The sequence below is a fragment of the Urocampus carinirostris genome, chromosome 14 (genome assembly GCF_059441175.1).
Source record: "Urocampus carinirostris isolate Australia breed hairy pipefish chromosome 14, RoL_Ucar_1.0, whole genome shotgun sequence".
NCBI classification, from domain to species: domain Eukaryota; kingdom Metazoa; phylum Chordata; class Actinopteri; order Syngnathiformes; family Syngnathidae; genus Urocampus; species Urocampus carinirostris.
This window is the reverse complement of record NC_142362.1, coordinates 32,069,135-32,087,036: the sequence shown is the minus strand read 5'-3', so window position 1 is coordinate 32,087,036 and position 17,902 is coordinate 32,069,135. Positions and strand designations below refer to the sequence as shown.

At 40.8% G+C, this 17,902-nt stretch overlaps 1 protein-coding gene across 1 annotated transcript in view; it reads right to left on the bottom strand.

Annotated features, from left to right (window-relative positions):
- LOC148353191 (glypican-6-like) overlaps positions 1-17,902 on the bottom strand; it is a 195,830-nt gene that overhangs the window by 105,247 nt on the left and 72,681 nt on the right. Inside the window, exon 4 of the mRNA XM_088353050.1 lies at positions 5,755-5,920. Coding sequence (XP_088209176.1) covers positions 5,755-5,920 — 166 coding nt within the window. The remainder of the gene's footprint in view (positions 1-5,754; positions 5,921-17,902) is intronic.

Sequence of the window (17,902 nt, the reverse complement as noted above, 5' to 3'; positions counted from 1 at the left end):
AGCACTGTGAGAGCAGTAATATGACTATGAAGAGATCATTAAACTGCAAAAAACATACCAAGATCTGGCCATCCGTCTAAACTTTTGACTGCAAAATGATGAAGCTGATCAGAAAAGCAACCAAGAGGTCAATGATCAAATTTGATTACCTACATACATACACAACAGAAGTGGGATAATATGTGCATAAGACAACTGTTAGTCATACTATGCAGAAATTTACCTTTCTCGAAAAGTGGCAAGAAGAAAGCAATTTCTGAAAGAATCCAATAGAAAAAAGGCCCGTTTGGTGTTACAGAAGCCACACGGGAGCCACAAATGATATGGGAAACATTATTATGTAACATTATCTTCTGGTCAGATGAGACCAAAATTGAACTTTTTAGGCTGAATGTAAAATGTTACATTTGGCTAAAGAGTAACACTGCACATCACTCTGAAAACACCACCCCCACTGCCAAACATGATGGTGGCAGCATCATGCTCTAGGGTTGTTTTTTTCAGCAGAGAATAGGAACTAACACCATCAACTTTTAAGTAACTAGCTGCTTTGTAAGGAAGAATGGGCAACTATTTCTGTTTCAAGATGCGCAAAAGCTATAGAAACTCACCCAAAGAGACTTGTGGATGTGATCGCAACAAAAGTAGGTCTTACATATTATTACCTCAAAAGGGGGCAATATAGATAGATAGATAGATAGATAGATAGATAGATAGATAGATAGATAGATAGATAGATAGATAGATAGATAGATAGATAGATAGATAGATAGATAGATAGATAGATAGATAGATAGATAGATAGATAGATAGATAGATAGATAGATGGATAGATACTTTATTCATCCCCGCAGGGAAATTCACATTTCCAGCAGCATCCCTTCGCTGAGAACAATACAATAATAAAGCAAAAGGAATACAATAAACAAATACCCAATGTGACGTGCTACATTTAAATAGTGCTACATAAAATACACACTGCTATAAAAGTGTGGTAATATGCAATGTAGGGGGTGTGGTTTAATGTGGGCCTTTACTCCGCCGGGTGGAGTTAAAGAGCCTCATGGCATGAGGAAGAAAAGATCTCTTCAGTCTGTCCGTGGTACAAGTCAGTGACAGCAGTCTGTCGCTGAAGCTGCTCTTCTGTCTGGATGTAATGCTGTGTAATGGATGTGATGAATTGTCCATGATTGACCGCAGCTTTTTCAGTGCCCGTCTCTCTGCTACTGTTGTCAGGCTGTCGAGCTCTGTGTCCACAACAGAGCTCGCTTTCCACGCCAGTTTATTGAGACGAGAGGCATCCTTCTTCTTGACGCTGCCTCCCCAACACGCTGCCGCGTATAGTTGCAATGCATTCATTTTTTTATCCGCAAACAGCACAATTTAAAATGTTGTATAAATTTGGTTACTTTTCACTATTGTGTCTCATATGTTCTGCCAACCATGATATAAAAAAAAAAAAAACATGATTTAAAAAAAAATCTTCTATTGGTACCAATCTAAATATTATACCATTACTGCTCGTGTCTTGGTCAGCAAGTAAAACACAATGTTTCAGTCACCCCTCCTTGGACCACTATATGAAGGCGTACGGTAGTAGGAGTGGGGCGGTGTGTCCCCCCAACTAATTTAGAGTTACCAGAGTCTGACATCTATGCTGTCAGATGGAAGCTTTTTCTTTCGGTTCTTCAGAAAAAAAACTACATTCATAACCGCTACCTAACCAAATGGTAGTTGCTATTTTGAACGGTGACATGATCCGAAAAGGGACGTAAACAACTCAGAGGAATGCAAAATACGGCGTTGCTGAAAATGGCATCAGGTGTGCCAAGGACGACACGTCCCCCTAGTGTTTTGCAGCCAAAGGAATGCCCCGCTTTTGACCGTCAGTAACTGTAACATGGGTGTAATGGCGGAAAAAGTAATTAGTTGGACTATATTGTTATTGAAAAAAATAACGTTATGTAACGGTGTTAATTACAATGGCGTTATTCCCATCACTGTCTGACACTGAATGAATGTAACCATTTATTATAATTTTAGACTCACTTGCCTTCCCAGATCACACACCACTGTTGGTTACGGTAGTTAGCGCTGCATACACAGAAAGCATTTTAGCCTGTTTTACTTTTGCACTATATCAAAGTAAATGATCATGAAAGGCTATTCAAAGCCAAACAGCATACCTAAATGTTTTTGCCACAGGCAAGGCAATATTACAATAGAATGGGTGTCATTGTGCATTTGAGTCTGTTTCAGGCTATTACCATGCCAAGATTATGTTTACTCGATATTGAAATTCCTTCTATTCTGCTGCATAAAACATGTTTTATGCAAAGCTTATTTGAAAACTTTTAAAATAAAACAATTAACTCATTCAATGCCAGGCGTGTCCCTCAAATGGGAAGAGCAACTAGTCAATTGCCATTTTGACTCATTTTTGAAGGCCTACAGAAAAGTTAGTTCTGTAGCCCTATCGGCATAGGAGAAAGGACATAAAACACGAAAGCTTATACCCTATTTTTTCATTAAAAAAAAGTACAATTCTAGCTTTTAGCATTATTTTATAAAACACAGTTGAACATTGCTAAGCTTATAGAAAATACATCTTTCCAAGACAACCTCTGTGAAATACAACTTTTTTTGTGAAAGGATGCATTTCAAGCACAACTTTCACTTATTTTTTGCATTTTTGATCCCTCCAATATTTAAAAAATGCCTTCCATAAAAACAAGGGCACTTTGCTTCCAAACTAACATGTTATTGCAAGAACAATGAACTTATGCATGAACTATGGATTTACGACTGCCCAATTTTTCCAGTATTGATCTCATGATTTTGGTTACTATTCCGATCGCGTTCCCATGGCCGTGCATGTAACATTATCCCTCCCTGACCAGACAACAACGATAGGAATTAGTCATCTTTTTTTTAAAAAAAGCTCTCTTTAAGCTCTGTTGCCCATTTTGTCATGATTGCCGATTCAGAGCACCTGTGACTGCTCAATTCGCGCCAACAGCCCTGAGAGCTGATTGGCTGATGAACACCTTTCAAACACCTGGCTTTCAAGAGATCCCTGTCAGATCGTTATGCGTTATTACGTCAGACTCTGTTCCTGCCCTGTTTTTCTCTGCCTGATCCTTGTTGCCAACCTGTTTCCGGACCTGACTCTGCCCCGTTCTGCCTGCCCGTTATCCGATCTGTTTTGCCCCGCTACCTGCCTGCCTCCTGACGCCGATCTCGTTTCCGAACTTGACACTCCCCTTGCTCTCCAGTCCCGGCTAACTACTTGTAAGTCCTACCTGTTTTCGAGCCTCCTCCCTAGACACGGAAGTGCCACTTCCGCATCTCGCGCTCTCATTGTCCGTCAACCATCGGATCATGAAAGCAAGCCCTGCTCTCCCTCTTATTCAATAAAAACTGAGAAAACGAGCACTATTGGGTCCTGTGTCTGTTTCTGGTCTGTGACACATTTTTCTGTGCCTTTTGAGGCTCGCCACACCTCCTTAGTATGCCTATTAGCTGCGTGGGGCCACCTACACACACTCATTTACTGGAAGAAGGAAGTGGTGGCTCCCTTGATGTGTGGACAAATATCTGACCAGAGACAACACTGCAATCTAATGGCGGTATATTGACTGAAATCATTCCAGAGGGCTATATACTTAGGGAGAGAAAGATTTATAGTTTTTTTTTTTAATATAAAACAAAAAAAAGTATTTTTACATTTTGGCACTCAGGGAAAATGCTTCTGAAACAGTTATGGCACTGAATGCGTTATCGGGAACAGAAATCCAATGTGATAAGGGGACGCAGAAATCCAAATGTCGGTTTAACCGCCCCCATTCCGTTGTTTTTTCCTTGTTCACGCTCAGAAAATGAAAAACCCAAATATTTATTTCCAGGCCAGTGCTGTGCATACACACGATACAAAGGTAAGAACGAAAAGTAGAAAGTCGTCTAACTGTGAAATCGTATGTCGGCGAACAATTGTTGTATAAAACATGCAGACTTTGATGCTTTGTCCTCTTCTAAAACGACCCAAAGTAACCTCTGAGAGCAAGCATGCGAGCTACGACTTCAAGGAAAGCACTTCTGCTCCGAGTTGGGATTTCAATGTTTTCTTTGCCACGGGCTGTCAGCACAGTCGCCCTTTTTTTCCTGCTGCACCTTTACACGACATGCTACCTGCCCGAGTCGTGTGCGCCGGCAAATCTTTTCGCGGTGTTTTAATTTAATATATAAATATTCCATTGATGTTAAGCACTCTTTGTCTCAAACACGAGTTCCCAGCGCTGAGGTTGATGTGCTGCGCCTCCGCCCCGTGACAAATCCCCATTAGGCTTGACGGGAGGGAAGAATCCAGTGAGGAAAATAATTTCCAATAAGGGACGTCTGGGGTTACAACAGATCAAGAAAACACACACACAACAGATTTTCTCATTTGAGGAGAAGCTGGTGTTGTCAAAACAAAAAACAAAGCTTTCCTCCAATTCAAGTTCACTTTACACGTGCTGTCAAATTGACAGGATGAGCGTCTGTTCTCGACCATTTTGTTCATTTAAATTGTTTTGGACTGCGTTCGCAGGTTTGACTTCAATGTGGCTGGATATCTTTAATGTGAGTCACTGTTTGGATATTTAAAGGGACACTGTGTAAATGTTGACCATTAGATGTTGCTGTATTGTATTGTAGTGCAACCAAAAATGAATGCCACAAAGCACAAAACAGAATACTGTCACGGTTGCTGTGAAACCCAATTGGCCCTGCCCCTGTGCCGCCAACTGCGGCTCATTGACAGATTGGCTTTCCGTCTATTTAAGCTCAGTACTCTCATTTTTCCTTTGTCAGTCCATTAACGAACCTCTGGGTTTTGACTGTGTCCTATTTCCTGTTGGTATTCCCTGTCCGGTATTGTTCCTGTTTATTTTTGTCCTGTTTAATATCAGTTTCCAGTTTTGTTTCCGTCTATTTTTGTTGTGTTTATTATTCTCTCGTTCCTGTCTAGTTCGTCCTGTTTTTTTTTTTTTTCGAGATCCTGTTTCATTATCTATCCTGTCTGTCTTGTCCTGTCCGGTTTCGACCCCATCTGTCCAATATCAACTCGGGCAATTGGTATCGATCTCATCGGCCTCTGGCTTCCTATCATTTCACGCCAGACTGCTGCCTAACGTGCATGACTCCCCATTTCCCGTCAAATAAATGGCCTGTATGAGTAACGTCACGTGTTTGGGTCCTGATCCTGTTCTGGTTCTTGACAAATCCAAACTGCGGAGACTCAAGGTTACCAGAACGAACCATTTTACTTCTCACCTTTATGCCCAACTTTTTGGGTACACGTAGCAGCAAAACAACGGACAATCATGGCAGCTTTTGATGGATCGTCATTGCACAAATACCGTAAAAGACCACCCAAGTCATTTTTTAGGAAAAGAAACATGTGTGTTATACACAAATAAATGCAGTATAGTTTTGTCATGGCAGCAGTATTCTCAGCTACTTTTACACAAAACTTTAGAATTTCCCAATTCTTGCACCAATAAAGGTACATTCTATCCAATTCAAGCATCTAGCATGTGGTCAATGGTCAAATTGCTTCTCTTGTTTTCCCACATATCTCATTTTCATCTGTGTTTTACGCCTGGCAACCACGAGGCCTCAATATCCAACTCCATCATGTATAATTTGCCTCCACGTAGCAGCTCATGAGAAAAACAGTTTTAGCGGAGCGGGGAGAAATGAAGCAACACTGACCTATGTAGTGGTTCCACTCAGGGTCCAGGTCGGCTTGATTGGCCAAGCAGCCTTTGACGACATTGAGGCAATAGTTCTTGCAGGGCTTAATGGCTGGCATGCCTTGACAAAAGGGGCAGTACGACATCTTGGTCAGCGCTCGCATGCATGCCGGGGAGCTGCTCACCTATTAAAGCACACACAGAGTACAATTGTAAGCAGAAAATAATCATTCTCATATTGTACTTCAATAATAATTATGAGGTTGTTGTAATTTCTAGTTTTTTTTCACCCTTTTGAGTGTTATTTAGCTTCAACACCATACCGTCACCATTGCATCGTACTAAATGGTGTTTAAAGAATTACCTCAGTACCATAGTTAATGGAACCCCCCTTGCAAATGTGAAAATCCGCAAAGTAAAAACCTTTATTGATGAGATTTTTTTAATTGTTTGTTTATTACTCATGAAAAAACCCAATTTACAGGCTTTAGTTGTTTAAAAAAACAAGTACTGTACTTAATAAACATTTGTTTTTACAAATAACTTCTGTAGTTTCAAAACATAATTTTAAACATAATTTTGCTCTTTCATCGCACAACTTTACAAATTAAGGACCCAATTCCACTTCACTTTTCATGGAATTTTGTGCCATTGTGTGGATGTTATGGGAAACTGGTTACCTTCCAGAATTGTCCTACAGAAACCTTATATATATTTTTTTCATTATCAAACATTTTTGAAAAAGCGTCAGGGAGCCACTAGGAGGCACCAAAGACCTGCGTGTTGCCCCTTAGCAGGTTTAGCAGGTGGAGAGGTGCACGATTTTTGGCGATAGAAAGCATCTAAGCACGAAGTAGCGTTGTTACTCTGTATAAATATTCCATAAATACAGTACACGTGGCTACATCTATTTGCAATTTTAGGGAGCTTTTTACGATTCCAGTTAAGTGTTTGTGAATTAAACATTTTACATCAGGTTTTCAGCTGACAAGATAAAAACTAATTGAAATACAATGCTACAGAAGCAAAATTACGCCCTATGTCACTGCTTGGAGCCTCCACTCATAAAATGCTGCTCTACTTGTGATTCCAAGAGAAAAGAAGAAATCTGCAGGTCTGAGAGCATTCGCTATTTGGACCCCAAATAGTGCAACGCTCTGCCCTCTGAGATTAGATCTGCAACCTCAGTAGAAGTGTTTAATTGTAGACTTGAGACACACTTATATTTTATAGTTTATGAGTGACATTGACCTCTTAATTTTGTTTTCTTGTCCTCGAGGGAGAAGTACAAGCCTGGATATTACACATTTACATGGACTTGCCCCCTCTATAATGACTTTGACTGCTGCATTGGTGAAGATTTTCAGACAGGAAGCTGTCAACTAGACTTTTTGCATGTTTTTTGTTATTACCTACAGTATATTTAATGCTGATTGTTGCAACATTTAGTGTGGACTGGTCATCCATGCACAACCACTTGTCACGTTTCCTTAATTTTCTTAATGCTGGTGTTTTTATAGTTTTTCTCTGCCCTCATGTAGATTTCAGATCAGGGGGTGTTGTGATGGTGGTCTGTGCAGCCCTTTAAGACCTTTTGTGATGAAAGACTATACAAAATGCATATGACTTGATTTCACAAAATTAATGTTCAATTGGGAAATTTTTGGGGTTATTCTAAGCATCATTTTTACTCTGACGAACGATTTTTTGGGGGGTAAAAAATCATTGTAATGTTTTGAAATATATGTGATATGTCTTTTGAAATTATTCTCATAGGATTTAAAACTTGAAACTGTATATAATGACGTCACACGCAGCTCGAGCCAGTAAGCATAAGAGAGCGAGGTGGAGTGTGAACTAAGAAATTATTTTCAAAAGCTATGCTCAATTCAACATAAGAAAAAATGACGGACACGGAGAAAACAGTTTGACCCAAGTACGCAAAAGTGTGGGGGCACACCAAACTTCACAAAACAAATAAGTGTCTCACTTGCAAGCTTTGCAAAAGTGATATGGTACGGGAGCACAACAATGGTGAGGCGGCAAACAAAACCAATACATGGAGTCACCGACGAGGACTAAGGGAGCTCAGAAAAAGGGTAAGCCACTACATTATTTTTTTTTTTTTTTTTTAAGTGGGGAAACTGAACCTAGCTGATGTTAGCGTTTGACGTTCACACAAAGGTGGTAAAATTAAGCATTCAATTTAGATTTTCTGGCAAAGTCTGAGTGATTAGGTGACGAAAGGTAATATTAGTCTCTGGTCAATTGCTGGATGAGCTAGCGTTTACTTTTTAGTGACTGAGTGTGTGTGAGCAAGAAACCTTTTATTTTAGTTAAATTAAAGAATGAAGTGTATCCCGGCAGAGCACAAACAACTACCAACCACTAATTAACATAAGGGAACAACAAATTATTTGCACCAAACTCACGAAAAAGAATCAGCCAAACAATACAATATTATCATAAGCATGTGCCCAAAGAGAGTAGGCTTAAGCAGTGTATAATTGTGCTGTTTAAAAAAGGTCAACTTGTACACAATAGTGTTAATAAGTTAAAGAATAAGCATCAAGTTTTACTTTTCTGGCAATATAAGAGGGATTATTGTGTCTTTGTAAATTGTGCCATAATAATACTCATACTATATACGTACTTATCTCAATAGAAAACATCAAACGGTGATAAGCTTGATGAGAATGAGACATCATGAATGCCACAGCAAGTAGCTGTCATCGCTGAGATCTTTACTGATAGATTCACATGTTTGCTTTGCGATGCAAAGTTCTCAAAGTAGGAAGAAACAGTGAACTAGTAAGCAAAGGTGGGATTGGTTACTCTTTGTTGTTAATGTTGAAAATGATATTACTGGGTTACATTTGCATTTATTTCTCGTTCCAAAATTTCATGTCCCTTCAAACAACAAAATAAACTATTTTTTTGCACTTTTAAAAATACCATCTTATACATTTACAGTTGTATACCATTGATTTGTATGTATATTTGTATATTGTTAAGTTATTTGACAGACAATTGGGATGTTAATTTTGATATGTATCACTGGGTTTTTAGTTTAGCAATTACTTTTTCCCCCCAAAAGCTCATGTCCCTTAAACAACAAAGAGGCCTCATTAAAAAAAGTGTGTTTGCTGATGTATGATATACTTTTGTATGTATTTTGTTTGTTACATGACAAACACACTTTTTTATTATTTAATATTGTACAATATTCTGTTTTGTACATTATCTTCTCATTTGTCCACAAAATTTCATAACCATAGACAATTTAGCACCTTGATGAACCTAACAAGCTCATTTATAGAACGTGGGAGGAAGCTGTGACAAGCAAGGTCTACGCAGCCAGATTTTCAACCAATGACATCCAGACTGTGTGTCTCAGTTCATGTACTAACACTCTATGTACCAAACATTACTTATGTGGAGACAAATCAATCCGATTCCGGAACAAATATTCCATCCTAAAAATAAAACAACCTTCGCGAACCCTTAGCGTTCCGTCTTGGGAATATCCCTACAGAGGCTTTGTTGGAGCTCGCCGTCTTTGTTCGATAAATCCATACCAGATCAGAGCGTGTGTGCATGCTAACATCACAGCAGAATGATGGGATGCGCCCAAGACATGACAAAAGCCTTATGCATTCCATCAATGTATCCGGGGCGTACCGCCTCGACTGAAACGCCTGTAGTGCATATTCCCGAAATCAGCCGTGCAAAAGATAGGAGCTCTGCTTTTCTAGATAGAAGAAATACCTCTCCACCCCGGACATAAATGCGTGACACCCCTCAGGCCAACTTCTTCATAATAAACGAGAAGATGAGCGCTTCCCTTCCTCCCCATCAGCTCGTCTTATACAGTAATCCCTTGTTTTTCACGGGGTTGCATTACAAAAATGGCCCTGTAGTAGTCAAATCTGCAGAGTAGAAACCTTGATTTACCTCTTCATATATTTATTCAATACTATATCATACATGGGTACCTATTTATACGAGCACCTCTAAACCCGAGAATTGCGCTTTATGAGTTTTATCTGCAACAAAAATCCTGTTCGCTCTTCAAAGGAACATCCAGTTCAAGAGCAGTCCCAGAGCCTACCATTAGAAACAGCTTGAGACGATTCAAAGGTTGTGACTGCTTGAATTTCAAATATACAGTAAGTGCTTATGCATCATTAAAAGTCTTTTTATCTCATACCTGTCAACCTTGGCCAATTGCTCCCCTATTAATTATTGCAAGTCCTCTTATTAAGTGATAATTAACCTTACAAACACAACACGGCAGAAACTCTCAGCAAGACTATGTAGTATTACACAATAATGTTAGGAATCTGCCATGACGTTGTCATTTGCTACTAATGACAGACAATCCAGATTAGAGCTCAAAGGGGGAAGATGGGGTCTTTCAAAAAAATAAAAAATCCTGTATAAAATTTGTAAACTGACGTACAAAACGTAAACTTGTCAAAAAACATATAAGATACAGGGGACATTGACTGGTATGGGATATCCTTGTCACCGCATTTGTAACAGTGGTCATAATAAACTCATTTTATTTCGTTCATATTATCTCATTTATCTTATCAATGTATATGTGTAGGTTTAATTACTATTTGAATATGTTGATCTGAAAGATGTGTTATATAGCTGTTTGGGGTTCACCTGTATGCTTTCGAGAGGACTTGAGCGGACCGAGTAGTTTTTGATTATCAAATATCGGGAAAATAGATAGATAGAAAGATACATTATTCATCCCCATAGGGAAATTCACACTTCCAGCAGTCTACCCCGTTGTTTATTAACAGATGAACATGATGCCCTAGGGGTGCTTGTAGCGAAGTGGATGACGTCACGCCAGTCCAAAAATTCGACATCCCTGCGGCAGATGGAAAGCTTTTCTTTGTGAAAATCCAGGGATACAATATACAATATGCTCGCTACACGAGCAATCCAGGCTACAAGCACTATCCTGGAACAAGTTGAGCTGGTAAAAAGAGAAACCACTCTACCAGAAATACCTCTCCAACTCGTACTTAAATGCGTGACAAGCCTGGGCCGGCTTCCTCATATTAAACGAGAAGATGAGCGCTCCCCATAATTCCCCCCTCTCCACCGGGTGGTCATATATCTCAGGGATGAATTGGACACAGCCGTTGAAGACTCATCTCTCAGGATGTCGAGACGCCAGGGAACAGCAGAGGGGGCGGCGGCCTAACGACCGGGCTGCCCATAAAGAGGAAGGAACGAGGGAAACATTTGCCAAGGTGGCCTCTCGGTTTTCTCGGCGCCCTTCCGTCCGGTGATTCATTCACCGTGAGTGATTGCTATTGAGTGACGCTCGTGTTGCACCTCGGCCCGGCGCTACATTAGCGCTGCGTCGGGTTGCACAGGTCAAGCATGCAGCAAGGCTGAGGGAGGAGAATGCCTGCAAGGGCCACTGAAGAGTCCATGGGATGGAAGCAGCGGTCAGCTTCTGGAAAATGTCACTCAGTTCGTTAAGCGTCGAGGGTGATATTTTTCATTGCAGTGGCCTCTCTACATACAAGCTACTTAAGTTTCTGAGAAATTTTAGATAAGAGATGTCTTTTAAACCAAAATCTTGCCCGGCATACAAAAGAAAATTCAATCTGTGAGACTTTTTAGAAGCAACCGCTAGAGCAAGGGTGTCAAACTCGTTTTAGCTTGGGGGCCACATAGTAGAAAAAAAAACATTCTCATGGGGGGCAGACTAGTAAATTGAAGCCATAAAGAGTGTGCCATAGCTGGACGGTTTGGTCTTCTTTTAGTTAAGATCAGGCCTAAAGAAAGCTCTACCAGCATGTCTGACCAATTAACTTGAGGAACAGAGCCCAAAGCAAACCCAAAATTTCATATTCTATTTGTGAGCACTCGGGAGGAGGAGGGTTTATTCGGGCTGACTTCGCATCCCACACGGCTTGGCCTCCTCTCTGGGTCAGAAAGTGCTGCCGCTGAGCAAGCTGCTGAGCTGACGCAGAAACAAAGAACATTGTCAAGTAGATAAAAAATAAGAAATAAAAAAGTCTGGGAAAGAGAAGCCCTGCCCAGACCCAAATGTAATTTACCATATATTCTAGACAATAAGTCGGACCTATAAACCTCATATTGCCCCAAAATTTGAAAGTGTGACTTATAATCCAGTGCACCTTATATACTGGCAAATAGGGAGGACACAATTGGAAATGCATAACAACTATTAAACTATGCTGCACATAGCACTGTTCTGCCTGTGAAAAAAACAATAGAGTGGTCTTCAAGTGCCCTCTTGTGGTGAGCATGTTAACTGTTTGTTGTCAAAAGGAAACCAAATGAAGCAGAGAACTACGATGGCATCTTAGATGCCAACTTTCAAACGATCATAGCAAACCCTGTGTTGTTGTTGCAGCCACCTATGTAAGGAACCGCCGACTTTATGGTATTCATCCATGGTAAGTGTTCATGAAAAAATCGGGCATACTATTTCGTTAATACCATCTTATTTATGTAATAACTGCATTTTCAGGTATAATTACTATTATAATGTGTTTATAGAGAGTGAGAAGATGTGTCTTAAGCTATTTAGGGTTACCTTGGATGTTTTGGGAGGCCCGGAACTGATTAATTGGTTTTCAGTTTTTCCCTACGGGGAAAACGTGTTCAAGATACAATAAATTCTAGAAATTAGCTCAATCCGGGATATATTTAATCTCGTCTCTAGAAGAGGTGTCCCCATTTTGTGGAGGTGGACCCAAAGGCCAGAATGGCTCCGCAAATGTGACTGGGGCCACTGTATTCATTTTTGGTGGGATTTTTGACTAATAATACGAGAACAAACAGTGAGAAGTTATCCATGACTTAGAGTATGTTGTGTACTCAGTAAAATATAAAAAAATTGCACTTTGACATGAGTTTTAGATAATTTTCCAAGCTTAAAAAAGAGGGTGTGCATTATTTCACAATTTGGGTACCCTCAGTATCAAGATGGTTGACAATTATGACAACTCCCTCGAGGTGAGGCTAGTGAAATGTAAATTAAATGAAATTTTCTCAACACATTATTTATTTTTCTATTTTCAAAAATGTACATTTCAACGTTAGTTTGTGTATTTTCTACTTATTCTTCAAATTTATATAGTTTATTTTTTAAATGACTGAAACTGTGTATTTTTACGACTAGGAGGGGCTAAACAATACACACTGTCCCTTTAAGATATTTTGGAATGAATTTCTAGGAAAAAAAGAAAATTCATACTCAAAACTGAGATTAACTTTTCTAGCAGGTGGTAGATTTTTATGCACATTTGTAAGGGTAACCTACCAACTGCTACATGAGAAAAGTTTGCTAATTTTTAGGATGTTATTTTGTCTTAGTTATCGAAAAATATATATCTCCAAACAAGAGACCAATTACTTTCCGTGAGAAAATCATTTGTCAAAGTGGATAATAATTGATGTTTTGCAAAGTGTATTTTTTTTTATATTCCATGTTGAAATTTCCCATATAGAGCATGTTTCTTAATATACTAAATTTATATTTTTGGATGTTAACCACTTTCCCTGTGGTGAGGTGGCCCTCTCCTTGTGAGAGGTAAGAGAATTCTCCCACCATGGTCCGCTGTGTGTTGTAAGAGGCGACTAAAGTGGAGGAAGTGAGGGGACTCCTCTCTATCTCTACTCCCTAAGAGACAGCAAGGCAAAGAAAGGGGGGCGGGAGACCGAAAGGTCTCGCAAACCCTAGTTATAGGGTCGTTAAATGTGAGAGGATGTGAAAGTAAAGCGACTGAGTGGAAGAAAGAGGAGATCGGAAGGATGATGACAAAAAGGAAGGTTGATGTGTTAGCCTTGAGTGAAACAAAGATGAAAGGAAAGGGTGAATTAAAGCTTGGAGGTATGTATGATAGAAGGTCTGGAGTTACGGGTGGACATGCTAGAGAAGGAGTGGCTGTGCTTGTGAGTGAGAAAGCAAAGGAAAAACTGGTGGAGTGGAAAGAGATATCATCCAGATTGATGTGGGTGAGGTTGAAGTGGGATGTAGAAGTATGGATGTTTATAAGTGCATATGGACCTGGTTCAGAAAGAAGCGCTGAAGAGAGAAAGGAGTTCTGGAAGGACTTGTCCGAATGTGTGGCAAGTGCGAAAGAAGGGTGGAAAGTGGTAATACTAGGTGACCTGAATGCTAGAGTGGGTGATGAAACGGTTGAAAATGTGATTGGTAGATATGGATTACCAGGAAGAAATAAGAGTGGGAAGAAATGTATTGAGTTATATGTGGAAAATTAGTTGGTGATTGGAAATACATTGTTTAAAAAAGAGGGATGTGAATAAGTATACCTTTGTCAGAGTGGATAGTGGCAAGATGGTGGACAGAGCACTGATGGATTATGTAGTGGTTAAGAAAGGGATGTTAAGTAGATTGTTGGATGTGCATGTTTACAGAGGTGAAATGAGTGGTATGTCTAATCATTTTTATGTGGAAGGAAAACTGAAAATAGATGGATCGTTGAGGGCTAGTTATAAGAAGAGTGTGAGGGAAGCGGTGAAAATATCAGAGTTGAATAAGGCAGAAAAGGAAAGAGAGTTTAAAGAGAGGTTAAGGGAAGAGTATGAACGGGTTAGTGGAAGAGAAATGGAGTGTGGAAATTGAATGGAAGTGGTTTAAAGAGGCAGTGTTGAGGAGTGCAAAAGAAGTGTGTGGAATGAGAAAAGTTGGTTGAGGTATTAGGAAAGGAAGTGAATGGTGGAATGAAGAGGTATCAGAGGCTGTGACAGAAAAGAGACGTGCCTTTGAGGAGTGGCTGCAAGTAAAAGTGGCGATGCGTATGAAAGATATAAAGAGAAGAAAATTTTGGTAAAAGCGAAGTGGAAGCAGCGAAAACGAAAGCAAATGATGAATGGTGTCGAAAGATAGGAGTGAACTTTGAGGAAAAGGAAAAAAGTGTTCTGGAAAGAAGTGAAAAGAGTAAGAAACAGTGAGTCTGGAAAGGAAGAGAAAGTGAAAGATAAGGATGGTAGATTGCTGGTTAGCGGTAGTGCAGTCAGGACGAGATGGGCAGAGTATTTTGAGGAGTTGCTAAATGTGGAGGATGGGATGTGTGGATCAGGTGTTTGCAGTACAACAGGTGTGTGAGAAATATTTTGTAAAAAGGAAGGATGTTTATTAGGATTTCATGGACTTGGAAAAGGCATATGACAGAGTTGATAGAGAGGCGTTGTGGCAAGTGATGATGATGTATGGAGTAGGTGGAAAGTTGTTGGAAGCATTAAAGAGTTTTTATATGAACAACAGAGCATGTGTAAGAGTAGGGAGTGAGACAAGCTAGGGGTTCCCTGCGTTGACTGGTGTGAGACAGGGGTGTGTGATGTCACCATGGCTGTTTAATGTGTACATGGATGGTGTGGTGAGAGGTGAATGCAAGAGTTTTTGGCAGAGGTGTAGACATGATGGACAACAGTGGAACAGTGTGGCAGGTAAGTCAGTTGTTGTTTGCAGATGACACAGCGCTTGTGGCTGATTCTGAGGAAACATTGAGAAGGTTGGTAACGGAGTTTGAAAGAGTATGTTATAGGCGTAAGTTATGTGTCAATGTTGGGAAGAGTAAGGAGATGAAATGTTCACGTGATGGAGTGGGTATGATGTTAGAAATCAGGTTGCATGGACAGGTGCTGGAAGAAGTTGAAAGCTTTAGGTACTTGGGTTGTGATGTGGCTGCAGTTGGTGGAATGGAGTGTGAGGTATTGTACAGAGTGAATCAAGGAAGCAAGGTTTTGGGTGCTCTGAGGAGAGTGATGAACAACACGAGTATGAGTATGGATGTTAAGAGGGGACTGTATGAGAGTGTGATTGTGCCGACTGTGTTGTATGGTGCAGAGACTTGGAGCCTGAACGCAGATTTAAGAAGGAAGTTGAATGTTTTTGAAATGAAGTGTTTGAGGACTATGTTAGGAGTGACAAGATTGGATAGACTGAGAAATGAAATTGTGAGAGACAGAACTGGAGTAGTTGTGGAACTGAGCAAGCATGTTGATAAGAGAGTACTCGGTTGGTTTGGACACATGGAGAGGATGGAGGAGGAGTGAATGTTGAAGAGGATCTACAGAGCAGAAGTCAATGGAAGGAGACCAAAAGGAAGGCCACAATTGACGTGGATGGATGGTGTTATGAGTGCACTGCAGGAAAGAGGTCTAAATATAATGGAAGCTAGAGTTCTTGTTGGTGATAGAAAGGAGTGGAGAGGTGTTGTGAAAGGATAGTGGGATTGTGGACAAGTTCTTAAGGATGGGCTGGGCACCCGTATGATGCGGCAGGGGTAAACCAGTGAAAGCTGTCGGGCCTTGCTGTTGAACAAAAGAGTGTGTTGTGTCACCCTGACCCGAGTGATAGGGCCGCTTTCTAGTGTCCCATTTCATCTAGAGGGACGAAAGCATGACCAACTTGGGTGCTGAGGTGCCTAACTTGTTTGGGTGTTTGGGCAATTGGGTTGGCCATGGTCCAAAAAATGTTGTGTGTTTTTTTTTTTTTGTTATTTATTTCCCTTTTATTTTCTTTGGTATTGTATGTGTGTGTCTTGCTGTCGGTCACCCCTCTTGAGGGATATGACCAAGGTATATAGATAGATAGATAGGATGTTAACAATGAGATTATATTTAATTAAGGGAAAATGTTTACTGTAAACTGCAAAAAAAATAATAATAAAAAAACGGTTTGCCTATTTTCATTAATGCTAAAAAACTTGGTAAAAAATATACATGCAGAACGCAGAGGTTTATATATATATATATATATATATATATATATATATATATATATATATATATATATATATATATATATATATATGGGGGCAGCACGGCGGCGCAGTGGTTAGCGCGTGTGCGGCACAGTTCTGAGGTCGTGGGAACCTCCTAAGTGGGTTCAAAATCCAGCTCCCGGCCTTACTGTGCAGAGTTTGTATGTTCTCCCCGTGCTTGCGTGGGTTTCCTCCGGGCACTCCGGTTTCCTCCCACATTCCAAAAACATGCATTTCAGGTGAATTGGCCGGTCCAAATTGTCCCTAGGTGTGAATGAGTGAGTGAGTTGTCTGTCCCCGTGTGCCCTGCGATTGGCTGGCAACCAGTTCAGGGTGTCCCCTGCCCACTGCCCGATGATTGCTGGGACGGGCTCCAGCACCCCCGCGACCCTACTGAGGATAAGCGGTGCAGCTGATGAGATGAGATGAGATATATCCAATGGTAATTGGTTTCCCTATGACCCTAGTGGTTAAGGAATCCAACCAACCATGCCATTTACAATGTAAGGGCCATGTCACACAGCCGTTTGCGGCTGAATCACGGCCAGAAATTTCTGCCTGTGAGGCGGACGCTATTGGACGCTTTGAGAGCGCCATACAGACGAGATACAGCGGTGCTTAACAGGCGGTCGGAAATTCACGCGCGGTTGGCAGCGCGAAAAAGTTTTGCCGCTGCTCAATACTTTAAAGTTCGGGTACACAGCCTTTCACGGGCGTATCGAGCCAGAAATTTCTGGCCGTGAAGCAGACGCTGTTGGGGGCTGTTGGACGGTTTGAGACCGCCATATAGACAAGATACAGCAGTGCTTTACTCGCGGTCGGAAATTCACATGCGGTTGGCCGCGCGAAAAAGTTTTGAGCTGCTCAAAACTTTGAGCACGTGTTAACCGCGGGCGACACACGAGGTAATGACGCGGAAATGACGTGAAACGACGTGCTCTGGCCGCGGCCAGGGCGTGGTTACACATGGGTAGGACGGGAAATTTCAGCGGGTAATCGTGGGTGGAGCATGGTAATGTTCTGCGCCTGTATCGCGGTGTTATTACGTGAAATTAGAGTGTTACGCGTGTGACGGTCAAACGCCTTTCTCCGCGTATATACAGCGCGATTTGCCGAGCACACGTCAGTTGTGCTCGAGACGTCAAGGGGGTGAACATGGATCCCCGTCACCGTAGTGACCTCGTCTTAATCCATTTTTATTTCTTGACATTTCTTTTCATTTCATAACAAGATAATAAAGTAAAAATGAAAAACTATTACAATAATAACATATTGGCTTCTTCGGTGCCATAGCTTGAAATTTTGATCTTCACGGGACTGTGTCTTGAGCGGTTATGATTTTATACAGCCCGGTGTTATGCCGAGAAATGC